General features: G+C 41.1%; 1 protein-coding gene across 1 annotated transcript; it reads right to left on the bottom strand.

Moving 5' to 3' along the window:
* Positions 1-4,722: 4,722 nt before the first annotated feature.
* Positions 4,723-16,688, bottom strand: RBM24 (RNA binding motif protein 24). The gene is made up of 4 exons (XM_004432098.3): positions 16,132-16,688; positions 14,925-15,048; positions 13,435-13,489; positions 4,723-6,861 (listed from the first exon to the last, which is right to left on the bottom strand). The coding sequence occupies exons 1-4, from the start codon at positions 16,297-16,299 to the stop codon at positions 6,498-6,500; spliced, it is 711 nt and encodes a 236-aa protein (XP_004432155.1). The 5' UTR covers positions 16,300-16,688; the 3' UTR covers positions 4,723-6,497.
* Positions 16,689-22,938: the final 6,250 nt, after the last annotated feature.

Below are 22,938 nucleotides of genomic sequence, written 5' to 3'. Positions count from 1 at the left end.
TTAGATTTGGTTTTGACTCTAGAGTCTATAGAACCAAAGTCATGTTTATTAAGTTTCCCTTAGAATTTCTGAGACAATTCCTAGAGACCCAGAAAGACATTGCTAAAATAATCCAGTGGAGTTAGTCTTTGGCATCAGCCAGACCTGGGTTTCAACTCACAGTTCTACCACTTTCTGCTGTGACTTTAGGCAGATTACACTGGCCTCTCTGTCACATGAAGATAATAATGCCAAGCCTACAGCGAGGTCGTGAAGATTTAAGATAACGTGCTCAGTGTCTGGCACACACTAATGGATGCCCAGTAAATGGTAGCCAAAAATCTAGACATTTAAAGTAAAGAAGTGAACGATGGTAATAGAAAAGAGTGTTCAATTTGATGTTGATTATTACCAATATTCCTTTTCTGATATAGATGGATGCCACAGAATGACTCTTTAAAGTGAAAGCAAGGAGCGTGGGGAAAGCACCAAACAAACCATCTGTGAGGTAAGGTTTGATACTTACAATTCCCCTCTGAGTTCTCGTGGGACTTGAGGTACTTGCTCTGACCTCACATTTGCCCAGTTACTGGCTCTCAACGTATTCTTTCCATCGGGCATTGGTTTATGCCAAGCACATTGCCAAACACATGATGACAGAGCGTATGGAGCATTTTGAAAATATTATTGATAAATTAGGCATAGTGTGGAAAATTGGCATTAGGAGATTTTTTTTTAATGTGGTACCCCAATGATAAGCAGGTACAGAAATACAGTTAGATGTCAGGCTAAAGAGTGGGTTCAGTTGTGATTGGGAATGAATCAAATTTGTTCCGGACAACACTGAAGGCTTCTTCTGCCCCCCACTGGAATCTTCTATCCTCATTCTTCCCAATAATTCATACCTTGTGTAGGAATTTTCCCTCCACTAATTTAGTAGTTGCTTGCGGAACCAGTGCATCTAAGGATCCCCAGGGGAAGCTCATTGGGTTCACTAGAAGGAGGAGAGTCAGGAAGCAGCATGGTGAGGCAGTGTGCATACTGGATTTGGTGTCAGGCCACCCCACCCTGAAATCCTGATTCTGCCCCATGCTGACACTGTGACTTTGGGCAGGCTGCTTACTGCCTTTATATTCTTTCCTTTGTCTGAAAAGTGGGGATACTATTACCTACCTTACGTTATTAGGAGGGTTAAATACAAGTACATACATGGTATGTGGTTAGCGGTGCAGGCCTCTTTCCTTGCATCCCTTTGCAAACTTTCCACTATTTCTCCAAAGGCCCAACAGCAGGACTTGACCAGCATCAAGACAGAAGCAGCACAGCACGTGCAAATGCAGACGTTAGGAGCTCACATTTCCCAGCCACAAATGACTTTTTAATGGGTGAGGGAAAGTATACTGGATAGCAAGATAAATACATTTTCTGTAATCTTCCACCTCTCCTGACTCGCTTGTCTGCTTAAAATGGGAAGTCACGATAGATAAGATAAAGGAATGCCAATGTTCCCTGTCCCTGCAAGCCCAAGGTCCAGGATGAAGCTCTATCTAATCCTACCCAAGGCACCACAATTTATTTCTGAAAGTTTTCAGTTACGAAGAATATACTCCATTTTTTAAAATGTCTAAACCTCTGCAAGTTCAAAAACTCAGCTGTTGTCCTAAATGTCTTTTATTTAACTAGAAAACAGATGAAAACCACATATCTAATTACTGTCTTTTAAATGATTCCAGTACTCCCCATCCCCAGATAGTCTCCCGCCACCCAGCAAGCCACCTCTCCCTCTCTGCCCTCTGTGGTCCCTTTGGTGGCAAGCCCTTGCCTCGCGTGATCCGGCCCACATGACTCCCACTCCTTCAGCTCATTATGTACATAAGGGGATGCGGAAGGGAAATGCGTACTCCAAGACTCTCTGAAGGCATGCACTGTATCTCTTTCACCTCACCTGGGACACCTGCAGCATAGACGCAGAGCCAGGAGTCAGAACATTTAGAAAGTAAACAAGTTCGTACCTGGTTGGGACTGTCAGATGAACAAAGTTTAAAAATAGAGCTAAAATGTAACTTGCTACTTGGCAAAACTCTGTTTTTGTATTTAAAACTCATTTTGAAGTCAGTTTCAGATATTTTCCCTTTTATGAACACATTATCTGAGCTATTAAATGAAAAGAAATAATGATTGGTACTCAAGCCCTGTTATAATGTAATCAGAATTGCCTCTAATAGTGGCAAAGTGGAAAACAACGCACACCCTCCAACTCACTTAAAGTATATTAATAGCTTAGTGGTAGCATCTTGGATATAAAAAAGCAACGGCATTCATCTTCCAGGAGACAAGTGACTGGAGAGAAGGGGACTTTATAGACTTTCTCTCTGAAGAACTTGGTCAACAATGACCAAATCCTGTGTAATAAGACAGAACTATTTATGATATCAAAGCCATAAATGTAGATCACTTTTCTTATCTAAAATTCTCAAGTGCTTATACATACATGTATTGTCTGATTTCTTTCCCATTTTGATTTACAACTGGGATTTCAAAGCCTGGAATTTAAATGACTTAGCTAAAGTCATTATCGAACTTCTAAAATTCAACTCAGAACAAATATCCAAAATGAAACCTCCTCTGTATGAAGTGCTTAAGCAAAACAAGTTAGAATTTCCATGGAAACAGCCTGGAACTCTTGAAAGAGAAGAGAGGACAAAAGTAAGCACGAAAATGCATTTATTTATTTTTTGATTCCTCTTCACCTCTGTCCCTCCAAACCTAAGGCTGTCATCTTAATAAACACTTTCAAGCCTCAGAGGTAATTAAGAAGAACAATATTTGACAGGAGTGAGGAAGGAGCTAAATATAGTTCCCCTGTGAGAGAAATGTATTCCATAATCTTCTTGTCTCCCCTTCCTTCCCCAATCTGGGCAATCTCGCCATCTTTCCACGTTATTTTTGTGCCGCTCTTGTTGTGCAGCAAATTGAGCTGTTACTTGGTTGGGACAGAGTAAAGATAACATCATGAGATACAATTTTGTCCTTTTTTGGAAGGGTGATTTAACATGAGGCAATTAAGATCAATGTTCAAATTAATCTATATTCCCTCAGTATAATTTCCATTTGCCTAATATTTTAGAATTTCTAATATGCTCTTATATCAATTAACTCATTTAATTAGTACAACCTGAGAGGTAGGTAGGGCAACTATCTTGTGTACTATTAACTCACATTTTACCAGGATAGAGGGGTTCAAGTTCACCCTGCTGTAAGCAAGCAAACCAGGACTCGGCCAGATCTTTGGATCTCTAACCCATTGCTTTCTCTAACTCCAGAGCTAAAAGTCGCCTGTCTACTTAAGTAGACACTCTGCTGTGGCGACTTTCCCCTCTTTATTAGATATTATGAACTTTTATTTTTTAGAAATGTATGCTTTAGCATTATAAAGTAAAAATCTTGCCCTCTCTGCAACTGCTAATATTGATATTAGTATAGATCACGAAAGGCCCCCAAGAAACATACAGCCAGGGGTAGGTGGACTTTTGGCTTTCCTGAGTATGGCTATTTTTGACAAGCTTTTCCCAGAACTGTCTGACCTATTTTTAATTGATAAATCAAATAACATTTCATTTTAAAGTTCAGCAATCAATATATGGCTTATTGAGGACAAAAGCGACCTTCCATAAATCTGAAAAATTAAATGTAGAACTTGTCTTTTGGAAGAATAGAATCATGGATGCACTGACTGAATTAAGTAGCTTAGAAATTATTTTACTGATCCAAGATAATACTTCAGAGTGCAATAAGATCTCTCCCTAGGGATAAACCGGTATCTATTTTTCTTTAGAAAACTAAGGGAAATTAAAATTTAAGATTGTGATGGCTCTAAATAGGATGTTATTATAAAGTAGAAAAGTGTAATGGAATCTGTTATCACAATTTTCTGATGCTTATAATTTTTAAAAACTAATGGAGTTCAATAAAAGATATTATATCACGGATTTGGGAAATATTAAGATCAAGAGACCAACAAAAATCCATTCCATATTTAACATAACTTATACACTTTAAGACAAGCAATAAGACATTCATTTGATCTGTTAATCTCACCTTAGATATTGCCACATCATTGTGGACAGAAATTAAAAAATGAAAACATCCCAATAGGTGACTTCCTCTTTGGCTAGCTTTCAGTATAGAGCACTACAACAACTGGTACTAGTGACAGTTTATCAAGTGCTCACTACATATTTGGCTGTGTGCCAAGTAGTTGATACTTTATTTAATATTTAAATAACCATGTGAGGCAAGCATTATGGTCCTAGATAAGAAGCCAATAAAAACCTCACCCAAAACATGAATTACAAAAAACACCTTGCTCCATTCACAATGCTAGAAAGTGCTAGAGTCTAGCCCCAAACCTCACTTTACCTGACCCCAGCATCACTGTGCTACTCCAGCTTCTGATGGACTGGTCCCCTCTACAGCCCACTCTTTTCGAGTCATCTTCAGTTAACCAATTTTCAGTGATATGAATAGATCTTTAGGGTTCACTGTTGGGGGATGACCTATATCATTTGCTAAATATAAGGTAGATTCTGAGTTAATGAAATTTACTTAAAAGGTATAGAAATAGGATATCTGGGAAGCCTTCTGATCACTGAAAATGTTACATATAAATCACGACCACTGATTCTAGGGAAAAGGAGGAATCATTCTACCTTTATGACAGAAGTAGAAACAATCAATGCAACAGAAGTTTTTAAAAATTATATTTAATACAAGTGAATAGAAGATCTGAAATGTAATAAAGCAATATACACAATGAATAAATAATTTGCACAGGAGAGTCATGTCTACATTACATAACACTGTCTAGTATGGGCATACTTAAAGTAAATCCAGTGATAATGGAGAAAGTCCATAAAAATGCTAACCTGTCTTCCCTTGTATGAAATTGTTCAAGTATAAAAATCCAATACAGTGTAAAATAGTATTCAATTTAGTTTAAGAATAAAAATTGCAAGTATTGCAGTTTCAGAAGAAAAATGTAAAGCAGCATTTAAAAACTACGTAATAGTGTTAAACTAATGAAGTACCAATAAATGAGATCTACATGAGCAAAAATCAGAGAAGGAAGCATGAAACTAGCAGTATAGCCTGTTTAAAAAAAAAATCTAAAAACTAAAATACACTAAAATGTGTTAATGTAAGAGTACTCTCTTATACAGTGCACATATGAATTTAAATAAATCCAAGTCAACATCTTTCGTTGAATAGGTTAATATTTAATATGCTACATCTAGACCTACTAAATAATTTATGCCATGAGATGAATACATAATTTTACAGTGTCACATCTAAAGTTCCTTTCTTTAGAGTGCAGCATAGTAAAACTTAAAAATAAATTATCTTAAATAGCATTACTATTAAGGCACAGTATAAACCACATTATCATTAACCTTTGAAGAATTGTAATCTCAGTAACCTTGCTGTCTCATGTACTGTATTCACTAATAAATAGTTTTAAATATGACTCTGATATAGATACTAAAAAGTGTAAAATTATTTAAAAAGGGAAAAAAAAAATGTCCTTAAGACAGTTCTTAAGGGTTTAGAGTCCACAAACCTTGCCTGCCTTTATTCATCAGCCACGAGTCGACACAATAAATAGAAAGAGAAGGCTGTTGTAGTAAAGGCCTGATCCTATTTCAGAATCAGAATTGCTGACACCAGCAGATACAAGTTTCCCAAAATTGAAACAGGATGGGGAGAGGGATTAGAATGTGACAAGCTCATCAAACAAGCACAAGTGATGTGTTCTTTCCAGAACTGTGTGTGTTATTGATTGTCTGTACAGCTGTTGCACCCATTAATTCCACATCACTTGCTCCACAGTCCCACTCATCCACAGGATAGATGAGAAAATAGCTTTGGTGCCTGTCCGCCATTTTACCCACTGCCACGCTCCTAGATTGATTGTTCGATGCCCGTTTTTGAGAGAGTAAGAACATTACCTTCTTACTTGAAAAAGTTCTATAGGCCATAGTGACTGCTAAAAATGACAATCAGTGCTTTCACCATTTTGTTTTAAAAAAATCTGCTTTTAAATGTAATTCAAGCTACATATTGCTCACTCTGTATTCCCTGGTTCAACTAGATTCAAATAGCATTTTCTAACTTGTAAAAGGCAGTTTGCTTCCCTGATACTATAAAAAGAGCAAAAATAAAAATCCCCCTATAAAAGTGAAGTTCCTTCGTTACTCCTGCCATCATTTCGTAGTGGCCTTTCATTTACTCAGCCTCTTTGGGATTGATTTCCAAAACTGCGCCCACTCCCCTCAATCTCACCTCCTTCTCATCTCGAACACTACTGGAGTATTAAAAAAAAATAATAATTCTGCTTCACAATAGCATAGCTGTTTTTTTTTTTTTAAAGCTGTTAAGTCAATGTTAACTCTATTAGCTACTAAAAATTGGGAAATTGGGAGGGAAAGAGAAAACAATTCAACTTTGATCAGATGGCTGGTCTATTGCATTCGGTCTGTTTGCAGCTGCTGAGGCTGATACTGGCCAAACGCGGCGGCGGCGGCAGCTGCGGCGGCGGCGGCCGCAGCTGTCCCAGGTGCGGCCGCGGTGATTGGCTGCTGCACCGCGTAGCCGTAGCCCCCAGCGGTGACGTATCCCGCAGCAGCTGGAGAGGCTGCGTAGGGGTACTGGTCGTAGGCAGCGGCGGCGGCGGCGGCGGCAGCTGCCGCTGAGTATTGTGCGTACGCAGCTCCAGTGTAATCAATGTAAGGTGTGGTAGAGGCGGCAGCTGCCGTCGGCTGGACATGAGGAATGACCACTCCAGGCTGCACAAAAGCCTGCGGATAGACATAGTGGGCAGGTATCCTGTTGAGAAATGGAAAACAAAGTCAGGCAGCAGTTGCCTCCTATCTGTAGCATTGTTTGTTCAGAGATAAGACAAACTCAAATTTAGTGGTTATTATAAGCATAGGGTTGCCACAATATCTACTTTCCAGTGGTCAGTGAAAGTACTCTGGCCATAGCCAAAGTCATGGAGTGCCCCAAAAGGAATTCAACAACAAAAATTGTTGTCCTCCCTGCCAGAATTTTTATTTATGATCATTTAGAACCAATAAATATCATTTAGAAAAAGTTTGGAAAATAAGTCAAGGTTCATGAGGGCTACACATATAAGAGGTATTTAATAAATGCTTAATTGATTGAGACTTTAGAAAATTTTGTGAAGCATTCATAAAACAAAAATGTTTAGCAAATAGGAAAATTCTTAGCCATGAATATAGGACTCAAAAGGTAACCCATGATCATTCTGTTCCCTGGGGGTGATGGCCGGTTTCTCAAAACGAAAATAAACTTCAACAAAATCCATAGGTTTATTATCATGGCAACCCTACTTGAAATTGCTATGCAGACTCAGCACACATTAATCTCTCTGCAACCTCAGTCACCCTTATTAAAAATAATAATAAAAAAAAGCAGGCGACAAAATAAAAAAGGAGTTTAAAGTTCACAAGTGTGGTAAACACAGCAGAATCACACTTCTCAAACGAACTGTAGTGCGGCTCACTCTACCACAAGAGGCTGTTGTGGGAAGCTACAGAAATGCTATTAACATTCATGGCAGTGATTCCCAAAGAGATGTGCAGCACGCTTTTTGTCTTTCTTTCGTTCTTTTTCTCCATAAAATTCATAAGGACACAAGGGTCAATCAAACCTGTTTGACTATGAGGCAACTGAAGGTCAGCCAGCTTGTTTATCTCTATGCAAGACAGACAGAAGGGGTTTCGGGGGAAATGATGAGGTTGAGGGAAAAGGCAGGGACAGGGAAATACAACTAAATATTTCCAACATTAATATATATGTAAAAGGTTTACATCATAATATGAGTAAGGAATTTGCACATCTAACTGTTGTTTTACTCCACAGATATAGATTTATTAGCATATGTTTTAAATCTGCCCTACTATTAGATATTTCATACGCATCAATTCTCTTATTATGTATTATCCTGCAAAAGTTCAAGAAAGTGAAACAAAATCAAGTACCTTTTAAAATTATACATTCAGAGCTCATATACAAGACATACTCCAATGACCTGACTTAAAAGTTAATTTTGTTACAAAATAAATCACAAGAGGTATTTTCAAACACCCATGCATCTCAATTCTCACTCTTGCGATTCGTTACTGTCCATTTAGAACACTACCATGAATATCTGATTTTTTCATCTTTCTTTAAAATAATCTCCAACAAAACCCTCCATATTTCTAAAAATATGACACCCTAATGCCATCTGGTTGTTGGCAAAGCCAACTTATAAGAAGTACAAGCACAAGTAACAATCTTCAAATTTTAAAGAACTCAAAACAGAAAACTTCACATTTAGATATCTGAAAACATAGACTTTGCTTTGCCTTTTCAGAGTTTTACTGAAAGCACTCATTAACGAACATCCATGGAAAAGATGAATTTATCACAGAGGGTAGTGAACTTTGACCCCAATGATAAAAATACACTCAATTTTACTAGACTCGTAGATCTTTCCCAGTGCCAGGAGAAACGACGTCATCAAGTGTTTCTGAGGACACTTAGAGATGTTCTTAATTGCTTGTCAGAAACCAGATGCATGGTCATGCAGACACTCAAAACTTTCCTGCAGGTCAGGTGGCTGGCCCACTCGCAGCGACAGGTGTGGCTTTATGAAACACTGTCCCCGGAGGCCGCCGCGGCCACAACGCAGACATGGCTAAGAGAGCCTACACTCACGCCAGTTTACATGTGGTGATGGACAGCAGGGGCTGCAGCTGGGCTATTTTTGATCCTGTCATGCGACAAGGGTTTCCAGCGGGTAAAATGTCTTTATAAGGCCAAAGTAAAACGTCTATCAGCGGCAAAGGCCGGCCAGTGTGAATCTCACTGATACCAAAACATTAACCCCTGGACTCCCACAGTTCTAACAGGATGGTTGCTAGGTTTGTATCTTTGCATGAAGATGTTAACTGAAAATAAGTTTAGCCTACAAAAAGGCACATAAAAGTGTGTGTGTGTGTGTGTGTGTGTGTGAAGAATGCCTTACAAGATAGGCAGGGTTGCTTACAGGGCTCTTTGTGTTTATTTTCCATGAATAGGTTTTCATTTGATAATGCCAACCAATGAGAGCATAAAGTTCCCTGGAACATCAGAAGCCTACACAAAGCCTGGCAAGGGGTAGGAAGATGTCTGGAAGACAAATGAAACCCTACAGTCCTTTAAGGCTTAGGGAAAGGAGAACCCAGAAGACCATGGTGAGCCTAAAAAATCTCAGTTCAGGAAAGGGGGCAGAATCAGACTAATGCCTAAGGTGGCACTTCGGAAGCAATTCGTGTATGAGGAGTTCTTTTAACAGCCTAAGGAACCCTTAAAGGCTATTAAAAGGGATCTCCCTCCTACTAGATACCCACCAACGCCCTTTCCCTCAATTAATCACAGAATGTATATACCTAGCAGTTGCAAAAAGGCAAGAACAAAGCAGCTACTTTGGGAAATTTTCAAAGAAAATTTACTAGGTTTTCCTTTTCTTCCTATCTCTTCAGGTCCCTCTGACATCTCTCTGTGACTTTTGACATCCTAACTGGTTACCTCTTCTAATTTATCACAAAACTGCTGACAAAGTCTTCATCTCATTTGCTTGCTGCAAGTAATCTGTGGCCCGTACCATCATACCAAACTAAGCACAAATTTCTTAAACTTTGGCTTGCTAGGCCTTTTATGCTTCTGGCTCCAAAACACTTAGTCAATGGCTCCTCAATGTTTCCGGGACATGCCACACGTTCCTAGATCCTCACCTTTGCTCGTGCCATCCTTCTCTCAGGGATGCCAATCTTCACTCCATTTCTACCTGTTGGAATCCAAATCCGATCCACCCTAGCTCTAGCACTCACTACATATAGAGGCTTCAGGAATTTGCTTCACCTTTTAGTCTCATATATTTCTCATATGTGAAATGAACCTAATATATCCAACCCTGAATTGCTGTGCATTGAATAAAATGATCTATGTGAAGAGCCTATAATACAAGAGTTCCCTATCCTCCACCATCCTTTAAAATCTAGGTCAATTTCTACCTCCTTCATGAAGACTTCCTGGATCCCACCATCCTGATGTCTCTCTCCCTTATCTGAAGCCACATGGACAGCCCTTCTGGGTGCTTGTCAGTTTTCTTGCTAGATTACAAGGGAGGATGGGGTTGTGTCTTTTGGCACAGAGGAAAGAACAGGGCTTTTGAGGTTAGGCAAACCATGATTCTGAACCTAGAACCAGACTCTGTCACTTACTAGCTCTGTGGGAAGTTAATTAACCTCTCTGTCTCAGTTTTTTCAATCATGGAAAGGACTTGGACAGTAGCTTCATCCAATAATTATTGTGAGAATTAAATTATATAATTTATGTAAATCCCTTATCAGTAAGTTCCAGGCATGTAGCAGATGTTCAGTTAATGTTAGTTACTGTCCCTCCTGGCCCCTTAGTGGAAAGTGTCATACCTAGTACAGTGTTAACACAACTAGCATAAAACTTAGCACTTAAAGGTGTACTGAGTAAAGGTTTAAGTGTATTTCAACCTGATCTAAACTAGCCTAGAACTTTCTACTCACAGATTCACAGTCTCTCTTCTCCAAGGTTTCAATAAGAAAATGCTTCTTTCAACATAAGGTATTTATAAGATATTGTTCAGCAAATCCACAAGTTTCTATACATCTGGCTCCTGCGTTACATCAGAAATTCCTTCAGTCCAAGGTTTTCTCTTTAAAGACCCAGAGTAATCTGGGGGTCATTTAAGGACCACATTAAAAAAATAGTTCAGTTACTAGAATTTCAAACAAGTCAAGTAAAATTAAAAATTCTCAAGCTTCTTTCCAGGCCTAAAATAAGAATGTGTGGCATTCAAATAGAATTTAGGATGACCAGGTGTGATTTGTTAGGTACAGACTCTGGGAATTAGAGCAGTGTTGAGAACGCCTTGAAAAAGAAAGAGAAGGCTTGCTTGGTCCATCTGGCATGCTATCTATTTCTAACAAGAATCTCAAATTCAAACAGTTTATGCAAACAGTAATAGTCACCATCCTTTATAAAGACAGCAAATATTAGAAGGGATGAAAAACAAAGGTTACTATCAAAACAGGCTTGATTTAAAATTTCCATAGAACACCTTTTACTCTGGTTGTTCTTAGTTTCCTCGTGCTACTTTCTTTCTCAAGGATCTATAAGGACTACCGCAACCAGTCCAAATTTCTCTGTCTAGCTCTCAAGACCCTCCATGAACAGTCTGGTTTCTCCACGCACTAAGGCTTTTCTCCTCTGTGTAGTTCCTTATGCTCACCTCATCCCATACCCCTCAGACATATCCAGTCTTCCTTCTACCTGTCCAGAACATCACCATTGGTTCAAGTCTAGTTCAAGTCCCCACAAAGTCTTGTTCAACTCCTCCAACTCACCTATTTTCTTGCTATTCTGAATTCCTTGTGTACTGAAAACACCACCAAGTAATTTAGCAATTAATAGCTCCTGATTGGTTTGTGTTAGTTTTCCTTCCCAAAGTAAAGTGCAATCTCATTTTGAATCACCCACTAGCACAGTGGAAAATAAACACAAGCTAATACCTGTTGATCGATTTAGTTCTATAACTACTTCAAGATTATTAGTGTGAGATCATGACTAAGTTCATCATCACTTCTTAAGATGTATGTTCTCCTCCCCAATACTACCGTAAACATAGTCTAGACCAGTGAGGGGGGATCCACAGAAGTATTTGGACCCATCAACCCACTACTTGTTGTCAGTATCCAGGATGGTTTGGATGGGGCATTGATAAATAGCTATGGATATGTGGAGTCCCTTTCTAATCATATTGGACAGAAGACTCTTCTATAGTTAAAAAAAAGTAGAGTTAGGACTAAGATTGAGGTATCAATACGTTAAAGAGAGGGTTATAAGAAAGTATTCATGGAAAATATAACTTGACTCTTCCAAGTCAAATTATTATCACTTTTTTTGGTCTATTTTTGGAAACACAGAAGGTAGACATCTATCTATATAGACAGATTCCAACCTTCCAGGTTACACATGTAGATGTTTAGGTGCTAAGCTAGAGAAGAAACTACTGCTGAGGATAAAACACTTCTTGAACAATTAGAATATTTAAAAAGGAAGTTTAAATCTCTGGCATTAGAGTTACAGCAATGTTGATCAGGTAGATACAGCCCAAACAGACCCTAAGTGTTCAGAATAAACGTATTTGGTGGGGGATCTCCCACTCATGTCATGTCTGAACAGAAGGGAAATAGGAAGCTCAGATGAGGAAAGCTGGTAATCACAGGACCAGAGGTAACACAAACAGGAGCAGGCTTCAGCTGAGTCAGGTCTGAAAGGTGAAAGTTAGTGCTCCTCTACTCGCAAAACTGGCTAGTGTTAATGAAATCTGATGAGAGTTGTTGAACCTTTCAATTAGAAGGCCTAAAAGTGGATACACATTGCAAAAGAAAGAACCCCATTCCCAGAAAACTCAAAGAACCCCATTCCCAGAAAACTCAAAGAACCCCATTCCCAGAAAACTCCCCAGTAAAACAGAAACTTAGGACATGCAGGCAATGAATCTGTATTCTTACAGAGGGAAATCACACAATTTAGCACTCACTACATAAATATGGTTAAATGGAAGTCACAGGCTACAGCTTAAAAGCAAGAAAAAAAAAGGCCCTTTGCTTCCCATGGCAAAGTCAAAAGTCACTCCTCAACACCACCACCAAAACCAAAAACACAAAGAGCCCCTTCCCCGAGGAAAAGAAAACACTTCCACTACAGCTCTTTTCAATTAAGTAAAAAGCACACAGTTTAGCTATCAACACCACTTCATTACTGTAATAAATAAAATAAAGCACACGGAGGTCTATTGACTATTGTGAAAAATAAAACAACAACACCAACATCCATGCATCGTTAATCACCATCTGAGCTTGTGTGTCTGAGTCTACTGGTTACAGAGTTTAATTCCAAACAGAACTATTCCACCTCTTATCATCGTATCCTTCTGATCAGTTAGCTTAACTGTATACGAGCCCTGTCAGGTTAGAAAGAGATAAATAAAATTGAGTCAAGTTGAACAGTAGTAATGGTGTTGGGACACAATCGTCTTGTACACAAGTCATACCTGGTATTTTTGTTTTGTTTTGTTTTGTTAATCATAAGCTCAAAATTTGTCTGGTTTGGAGGCTGCATAACTTGGTCAGATAACTTGACTCATCTAAAAATATTTATATTATCAGCATGAAAAATACACAAACATATATAAATATGTATAACCAGGAACATTCTGTGACATGATGGTCTTGTCTATATATAACAAAGAGGCAAGTTAACAAATGATAGCCAGATTGAAACTTAGGAGGGCCTGATTAACTGACTTACCCGAAAGGTCTTTGTATAAGGGCTGGATGAAGCTGTTGAACACCAAAGGCAAAACCTAACAATAAAACATACCACATTCTCTATTTGTGCATGGTTAGGCATTTATTACTCCTACATATCAAATGCAATCACAACTTTCACTTAGAAAAGATAAGCATTCTTTTGATATTTTAAAGAAAATATTATACTTTCTAAAAAGTCATTTTTATTAATGCTATTGTTGATCCGAATAAAAATTTTAATTGGCTACAAGTGGAAACTAAAAATAATCTGCAAAGTTTAGTTGACAGACATAGAATAAGACCTTAGAAAATCAGACCTGGGAAAAATTCTCGTGGATTGCAACCAAGAACAATAGGACTTGATAATGAAGTTACATGTCACAAATATTCCCACAATTCTGAATTATGATCCATAACAAGTTTTAGTAATTTGGAACATTCTGGAATGCTTTGGACAATGCTTTGGAAGATTATGGATTTTACAGATTATAGTATAAAAATTCACAAAAACAAAATCCTTTTCTGGATAGTGCACAAACACAATGTATTAGACAAATACATGTTTTTTAATGCTCGTGGATCTTTGTACATGCACTCACTTTCTTGACAACCTAGTTTCCTAATAAATCTGTTTGGATGGAAGTGTCAACCTCTTTCCAAAATTTCAGATAGGAAGATGTAAGAGTGAAGAGTACATGATTTAATCAAACGAAGCTGCTTACTCAAGAAAAAGATTACATTTTTCTCAATAGTCAACTCTCAATCATTTGTGCTCATGCAAAAGGCAGTGTTTAAGTAATCCAAAAGGTCCTATTTTCACACAGACAAAACTTTGCTCTCTTTTGGTACCTAACAGCAACAGGACTTTGGAGTAAAACATTCCTTGTCTTTAAGCATTAGCTTCTTCACCTGTAACTTGAGGGTCCTGGAGTATGTGAAATCTCTACTTTCTTTAATTACTTAATATTCTGTGATTTTATGTTAAATATTTACCAGCCATACACCACTCCCACCCCTATGCCTCTCTTGGGTCAGTGTTCAAATCAGACTGCCTGCTCTGAGCACAAGGCAACTGGTGGTAAAAGGAGAGACAACTTGAAGTCCGGAAGTATAGCCAGCTGGACAAATTTGGCCCATATAATCCACACTAGAATTATCTACAAGTGGCTAAAAACTGGAAAATGGAGAGCAGACTACGACTGTATGTCATACAGGAAACAGATGAGTCAAGCCTGTGTCTGGCTATATACAAACTGTCCAGACCCCCAAGATCGATTTTGCACACAGGTACATTTCAAATCTTGAAAGGAGTGTTTACAGCTCTCACTTACCTTGAACGTCGTGGTAGAATAACCAATCATGATTCAACTTTACTACACATATCTACAGATTCTCAGGGAATCTATGTTTTCCGAATCAGGGATTCATTCTACTGGGAAGTGGGGGGGGGGGGTCTCTGGGGGGGCGGTTCGGAGGGACAATTCTCACCTGGTTGCATGATCCTTGGTTTTGCTCCCAAGTATGCCAGATTCACGTTGGCCTTCCTGCCATCAATGATGGGGTTGGGATCCTTGCAGGCCCTTTCCGCAGCAGCCCGGTCAGCCATGGTGACCTTAGCAACATACACATACAGGACATACATACAAAACTCTAAATCAACCCCTGAAGGAAACCAAAAATCACATCGGAGAAGTCAATCATGATAAAACTGAGGGGGTTCTTAAACTTTTTCTTTTCTTTTTTTTCTGCTGGAACTTACTCCTTGATCCCCCGTCCAAAAAAGCAAAAAAACAAGAAAACAGGAAGGAAGAAAGAAAGAACCCCCTCCCACGCACACATCTCCCCCCCAAAGGCTAAAGAGTGGTAGTAGGGCCTAGTAAAGATCTGGAAGCCTGAATTTCGTCTTAGAACTCCTCTAGATCCTTCCTCCTCGGACTGCTCCCCAGGTCCCTAACCGGCCAGAGAGGCACTGTTTGCTTTAAAGCAAGTCCAGCTTCAGCCTCACATCCGCCCGGTGCTCCCAACAACCCGCAAACACTTCCCAACGACAATAGCTATTGTCCAACTCTAGACCTCTTTGCTCTTAGGCAGCTGAATTTGCACGCTTACATCTCCAGGAAGCTTAATATGTTCTCTTAGTTCGCAAAGAACCATAGAATCATTTTTTAAAGAACCCATCTTTGCAATTAAAAATGGGGGGTGGCATAAGGGGAAGAGCCCTAAACCTCCTGGGGTGTCCCCTCCCTGCCCCAGCCGGACGCCAGAAGACACACGCATTTTTACAAAGCAACAGAGCGCTTAACGACCAGCCTCCGACCCGGGAGTGCAATTCGGTGGTGCTGGGCCCCCCCATCCCTCCGCACCCCCGAATCCAGCAGTCGTTACAGTTCTTTCCTTGCACCCCTGCTCCGCCCGTCCCCCGATATCGCACCGCGCTTGGTCCCCTCGGAGCCCAGCGAGGCAGACGCCGGCCCTTCCTCCCCCAGCTCCGCCGCGCGCAAACTTTCAGTTCAGCCGGCAGCAAAGGGGCCGCGCCGCTCACGCCCGCGGGCTTCCTCCCACGGTCACGCCGAGCCCCTCGCTCCCAACTCCGACCCCCGGAGCCAAGCGCCACTCCGTCTCTCCCGGCCCCCGCGGTCCACGGTTTCCCCGCCGGGCTTCTTGTCGCCCCCCGCCCCGCGTCCGCGCAACTTACAAATCCATAGCCCCGGGACTTGCCCGTCTGCCGGTCGGTGATGACCACCGCCTCCTCGATCTCGCCGAAGACCTCGAAGTACTTGCGCAGGCTGGCGTCGGTGGTGTGGTAGGGCAGCCCCCCGACGAAGATTTTGGTGTACGTCGTGTCCTTCTGGGTCGTGTGCATCTTCGCGCCCGCCCCGCGGCTCGGGCTCCGGCTGCGGCTGCGGCTGCGGCTCGGGCAGCGGCTGCGCCTCCTCCTCCGGCTCCGCGTCTCCCGCACCCTTTCGCGGCCGCCGGGGGCCAAGGGCGGGCCGGTGGGCGAGGGCGGGGGCGCGGCGGGGGCGAGCGGCCGGGGGCGGCCGAGGGCGCTGGGCGCGCGGCTTCCGAAGTCGCCAGCAGCCCCGGAGACTTGACTTCGCTCTCTCCTCCCGCCCCCCCTGCCGGTCACGGTACAAATTCTCCGGATCGTCTGGGTTAGGATCCGGTTCTGTAGAATGTGCAAGCGGTTTCCACTCACCCGGCGGGGAGGCCAAGAATCAAAAGAGAGGGTGGTCCTCCGGCGAAGAACGGGGTGCGTTTAGAGGTAGATTCTTCTTTCTTAGAAATTAGGTAGGTGTCTTGGGTGGGGCGTGGGTAGGGTCGGCGGTGAGAGCGTCCCAGCGCGGAGGTGGGCAGGCGGGGGGCGCGGCGGCGGGGCCGCGGGTGAGGGACTCCGCGCGGCTTCGGCTCCGGTTCTGTCCCTCCCGCCGCGGAAGCTGGAAGACAAGTGGCGAGGCCGGCTCTCCACCTCTCTGCTCCCTTCCCCCGCGGGCCGGGGGTCGGCGCCGGGCTGGGGAGGGGGCGGGCCGGACGCCTGCGATTGGCCGCGGCCGCACCTGGGGCGCCGGGCGCCACCGCCCCCCAGCTGTTGGGAACAACTGCTTCTCTCCCGGCGCGGCGCTGGGCCGCCAGGCTTGGCCTCTGGAGCCGGCGCTGGGGTAGGGCTGGGGACGGCTGGAGGCGGCCTTGCTCTCGGCGTCGCCTGCTCTAACCCATCAAAGTCCTAGGGGCTCGGCGTGGCTCCAGCCGGGACCCAGGGCGCGAGGACTGCGCCCGAGGAGGGAGCTGCGTCGCTTTCCAAAACGACAACGCGAGCTCTTAGCGCTCCGTCACGGTGACAGGGCCGGCGACCTGGACTGACTGGGGCTCCGGAGGCCTGGGGCGGGTCGCTGAGAATCCAGTTCCCTCCCAGGCGTGGAGGGCCAACGAGCTCGGCTAACAATACCCGAGCTGGATACTCTGGGGCCTGGAGGGTGAGAAGGGGAGCCCCTAACCTTCCTTGACCCCAAAGATCCCGTCCTGCGGAGAACCAGCGAGGCAGAGCCAGCAGGAAAAAAAGGGGTCTAGCGCTCGGGTGTGCTGGGGAGAAGCATTATCTTTAATTGCTCGTGGCCCAGCCAAGCTAAGTAACCGCAGCCACCTAAGTCTATCAGGCACAGCCTTCTGTTTCAGAGAACCATAAATTAGTACTTTAGTCCCCACAGTCACCAAATTTCTGTTTCCCCCCTGACTTATTCCTCCCTAACTATTCGAGAAGATTGGTACAGAATTCTCATCATAAAACTCTCTTTATTTTTTCTAAGCAAAGAATTAATCTATTTCCTTCTATTTGAATTGCAAGAATGTTTAGTGACTTGACCTCAACTGTTCTATCAGGAGGTAATTGTAAAAGGTGTAATTTTTGAAATTGACTTATTATGTAACCACTAGTTTCTATCAGCAGACCTTTAAATCTTATGTAGAAAATACAGACTTTAGTGCACCCCTTATATGCTTATTTTTTTATATTAGCTTTTTGCAACTTCTTTTCCAGAGTACAATTATGCCTAAAATCATTGTCATGTTTGAGGTTTGGATGGAGATATTAAATGTGAGCAGAATGTTTCACCCACCACTGTTGGTGCACGGTTTGCTTTTAAGACATTTCTGCCTAGAGTGTCTGCTGAAGTCCATACATTAATTGCCCCTGGGCCATACCATTTACTCCCTTTAAAGTGGTTCAATATATTAACCTACCAGAGAGGCACATACTGTACTTCTGTTTCTCTTTCCAGGGCACCTTTGCAGTCAACCCAAAAGGATGAGATATATTGCCTTTGCAAAAGCTAATGAGAATGCAAATATTCTCGTGCAAAATGTTAAATTCTGGTTTTCATCTTGCTGACTTCTGCATGAGGTTGGCCTTTTGAGGTCATCAGTTTCTTTAAGCTTGAACTCCCAGTGGGAGATGTAGAGAAATAAGAAATCTAAAGTTCTTTTGAAAAAATGTTTTTAAAATCCAATTGAAGAAAAATAAAGCATTTTACAGAAAGCCCGAAAGTGATGTTGTAAACAACACCCTCTCCGCTTTGCTTAAGTATAGGTTTTAAAGGGACTCTGTGTACTGGTATGATGAAAGATAATTTTTAAAAATTAGAAAAACAAAGCAGGCCATGAAACAGGAGGAGTGTTTTTTAATATTCAACATCCATCTTGCAGTGTCACTTAAGAATTACTGTACTTAGATGAAGCTCAGGCAAAAACTCTTTTGTGAGGGGAAGCTACTTACAGAGAAGCCTTAAAAAGAAGAGTGACTTTGGCTGTCTCACCTCTCTTCCTACCTGGACACGGAGCCCACCCCAGAGGGGACTGTGATAATATCAGAGAAGGAGGGAGTCTGGGAGTGTAGCCAGCAGCATGGATGTTCACTAGGTAAAGTGGTGAGATCTACAAGGAAATTCTGATCCCAGAATTTGACTTCTGGGAATAAGATGTTTCCTTGCCATAATCCCGTAGAAAATAATGCAGCCACCCTCCCCGACCCCATGCAACTCAATTGGTGTGAGTCTATTCTTTCAATCGAGTGGTAAATATTTGATAGCTTTGGTTTGAAACTTTGTTTATTTTGTATGAAATGCTGCCTGGGTATCCCTGATTTTGAATTCCAGCGATAATTAAAGCAATACTAATAATCTGGTGTGACGTGATACACTGAGGACAATTGGTTTGGAAAATAAGGCATCTTGTTTTCCAAACCAATTTAAAGAAAAGTCATAATTCATACTCAGTTCAGCATGACAAACCATTGAGCGCCCCCCACAGGCAGGCACTGTGCCAGGGGTATAGGCATTATTGACACTGTGGGCTTTGTTTTACATCTGCACAAAGGTGGGTATAGTTACAACAGCCAGATCCATTCCTGGTGGATTTAGGAACTTGAGCCATCAGACCATGTAGCCTTGAGGCCGTAAAATCTTTCTGAATTCAAAGTTTCAAGGTTCTTAGGTACCAAATATTTCTGTACAATTACCCGTTACAAATTCAGGTTTGAAAACCAATACTGGGGTAATCCTTTTGCTGTCTCAGCTGCTTTTGGTGGAGAAGAGCACTTGTATATTCACAGACGTTGTGCAATATGATGTGTGCTTGTTTGGAAAGACAGAGCCATAAAATACTTTGAAAGTTATAAATAGGTTCCAAGCTTGTCATATCCAAATTAGTACATATGGATGGCCCTGAGTCCTTGGTTCCTACTCCATGGCAAGATCGATGTTATTTTATTACTTACAGTAAATTATTCTCTACTTTGTTCAAAGCGTTTATCCGACTATTAAAGGCCAGAACCAAACTCACAAGTTTCACGTTCCTTTATCTATTTTCTTTTTTTGCCCATTCCTCTTATATTAATCATGGACATAAGCCTTGGACAACCGGTCCAAGGCTTATGAAGAATTTTGAGAAAAGAGAGTAATATTTCATGAAGGTAGAGAAGCACTACTTCAGCTTATGGAGGTGCCTACTCCAGAGATAATATTGCTTTGGACAGTAAGTCTCCTGTGGGCAGAATTGGTCTCTTGGATGTCACTGGATCCCCTACAGATCAGCTAGATCCTCTGCAGAGTTCTACATATATGAACACTGAAGAAATGTTTACTGGAGAGAATTAATATCTTAAAGATATCTATCTGCAAGCTTGATGGGAAAAAATACATTCTTGATTAGAACCGATCAGTTGCAGAGTATTTAGGCCAGGAATTTTTTTTGAAAAACAAAAATATGACTTTGATGAAGTCTTTTGTTTTGATTGTTTGGAAATGTTTACCTTCTTTTCAGAGTCTGTGTGAGCATTCTGAGTTAAAACCAACAGGTTTTCTGCCCTTTTGAGAAGTCCCGTGATCAGCTGTATTTCTGTTTCTCTGGATGGGTTGGTAATTTTCTCTTAGTAACAGATAACAAATGTGTGTAATAGGTTATGCTGCTATTTTAGTGTGCAGAAGAATTGGCAGTCAGAAACCTAGTCAGTTCAGCTCAGATCCTTCTCTGGGAGAATTCTATTCATGCTGCATTAAACCACATCTAAGCTGAGAAGTAAAGTGAAATGGAAATTTGTAACTGTTACTCAATCATTGAAATCATAATGCCTCTTTTACGTCAAACATCCAGAAAATAGAAGGCAGAATACGGTTACTTGGAGGATGAGGGGAGGGCAAAATTGAAAGTGAGAGGGAAAAAAAAGTTCACTGCCAACTTCGCCCCACCAACAGTTTCACTCTGACCGTGTAGAAGTTGCTTTAAGTGGATGCACACTGTAAATTCTCTTATATAAATCTGAAAGGCAAGGAAGAGAATGCAAACACTTTAAACCCACTGTGTGCTTCTTCACATTTTAAATTCAGAGTGTACTTCGGTTTTAAGTCTTTAAACAGTGAGCCTGGGAGCTGCCAAGTTATTTTTAGGGAGCTCATGGTCCTCTCCAAATGTATTGAATGACTCTCGCTTGATGACAGATTCCTTTTAATGATGGTGCTTGTGTGCTTGGTGCAGTGGAAATAGCCTTGGATCCCAAGACAGGAGACCTAGGGCCTCGCTCAGGCAGGGATTAACCAGCTCCAAGACCTTGTTTGGTTTGTTCCATTAACAAGTATGAGTGTGGTTAGAAGAACCTACAACAGTCTTCCCTGAGCAGACACGCCCTAGAATGGAGGACTCTAGTCTGACCTCTTATTTACAGATTTGTTTAGTTTATGAGAGAGCCCAATGTTAACACTCAAGTGTTATTCATTTACTTTTTAATTTAAACTTGAGATCATTTTGTAAGATTGCTATGTTCTCTGCTAACAAAGGAAAGGCATATTCATGACAGAAAATTATGAAAAAGCATAAAGATGTACAAAGAAGAAAATCAAAATCACCCACAATTCTACTCAAAATAACACAGCATTTTAAAATGTCTAATATCAGGTGTTTCTCGTACATAAATATACACATGTAAGTGTACAAACATGAGTTACCCTCCACATTCTGTTTTACTATCAGCTTTTTTCACCTAATAATATATGGTGAATATTTTTTCCTATCATTAAATAGTTTCTGCAATTGTAAATGCCTAAATAGCATTTTATCATGTCAGTGCCCCAAAATTTATTTAAGCAATCCCCTTTTGTTGGGCATTTATATTATTTCCAATTGTTCCCTATTATAAAAGGCTCTGAAGTTAACATCCTTGTTGATAAATCCTTGATTATTTCCTAAGGCTGGTTCCATAAGGGATTTTGTTTTGTCTACTGCTAAACCCCTGACTCCTAGAATAGTGTTTGGCACCTAAGAAATGCTTAAATATTTGTTGAATGAATGAATAAATTCTTACAAGTTTATATATTAGGTTGAAGGGTATGCCCGTATTTAGATCTTTTTATACATATCACCCAATTGCCCTCCAAAAGATAGTATCAGATTTTATTTCTACCAGCTGCCTATTGATGTCAGTTTTCCAGAGTCCTTATTGACACTGCTGTATAAGATAGAATAATTTTGTTTGCAAGTAAGAAAAATCCTAACTGACACTGACTCCAGTAATAAAATGCGATTTTTTGTCTCCTTTAATTGAAAAGTCTAGAGGCAGGGCAGGCTTCAGATGTGGTTTGACCCCAAGGATCACGTTGTCACCAAGACTATGACTCCATCTGCCGAGACCCTCCTGCCTTTGCCCTCCATGGTGGTTGACTTTGTTCTTTAGCCGACACCCTCAAGGTAGCAAGTTGGCTGCCAGCAGCTCTCAGAGCCATGAGCCTCCTCGTTCACATGCAGAGGAAAAGAGATCTTCTTTTTGCCCAGTTATCCAACAATGATCGTCTTTTTGATTGTATCATCTTAAGTTGCAAGCTCATCTTTGAACTAATTTTAGTGGCTAAGGAATGTGATTTGCTGATTTCCTCAGGCCTGGGTTCCATTCTGCTTTCCCGTCATGGAACAGATCCCTAAGGCACATTGATTTGTTCAGACCCATGATGGCCCATCTGTGGAACTGAGGAACCGTATTGAAGCCCGTGGTTGTGAGATTCTGGGTTCTTTTGGGACAAAGAAATGATAACGTGAATGCTTTGGAAGTAATAAAAAACTACATTGAATATTAGTGTTTAACTTTTAAAATATGTATATTTTCTAGGGTAAAAATATTGTCCTGCACTTAATTTTTTTTCCATATGTCTATGGACCATTTGTTTTTCTTTTGAGGACTGTTTTCTTTTAAATAGAGGTTTTTTTTTTATTTTTCCTTCAATTTTTAAGAACACTGTAAAGAGCTGTTTTGATAGACCTATGATGCCATGTACCTCAGATCATCCAGTCCAATCCTTCATTTTGGAATTGAGAAAACTGAGGCCTAGCTAGAGAAATGGCTTCCAAAAGGTCATATATCTAGCCAAGGACTCAACTGAGATTCAAATTAACTCTACTTTACCTTTGAAAAAAACATTTGTTAAGTTTAGATATAACAGATATACTCAATTGCACAAATCTAAATGTA

Source organism: Ceratotherium simum, chromosome 13 (assembly GCF_057802395.1).
Source record: "Ceratotherium simum simum isolate JZ-2026a chromosome 13, ASM5780239v1, whole genome shotgun sequence".
NCBI classification, from domain to species: domain Eukaryota; kingdom Metazoa; phylum Chordata; class Mammalia; order Perissodactyla; family Rhinocerotidae; genus Ceratotherium; species Ceratotherium simum.
This window is presented reverse-complemented; position numbering and strand designations above follow the sequence as displayed.

Excerpts from the sequence above, each read along its gene's own strand:
- RBM24 (XM_004432098.3), bottom strand. The coding sequence starts at position 16,299 with ATGCACACGACCCAGAAGGACACGACGTACACCAAAATCTTCGTCGGG. Across the intron at positions 15,049-16,131 it reads AGTCCCGGGGCTATGGATTT|GTCACCATGGCTGACCGGGC; the intron begins GTAAGTTGCGCG and ends TATGTTGCTAAG. Across the intron at positions 13,490-14,924 it reads ACCAAGGATCATGCAACCAG|GTTTTGCCTTTGGTGTTCAA; the intron begins GTGAGAATTGTC and ends TTTTATTGTTAG.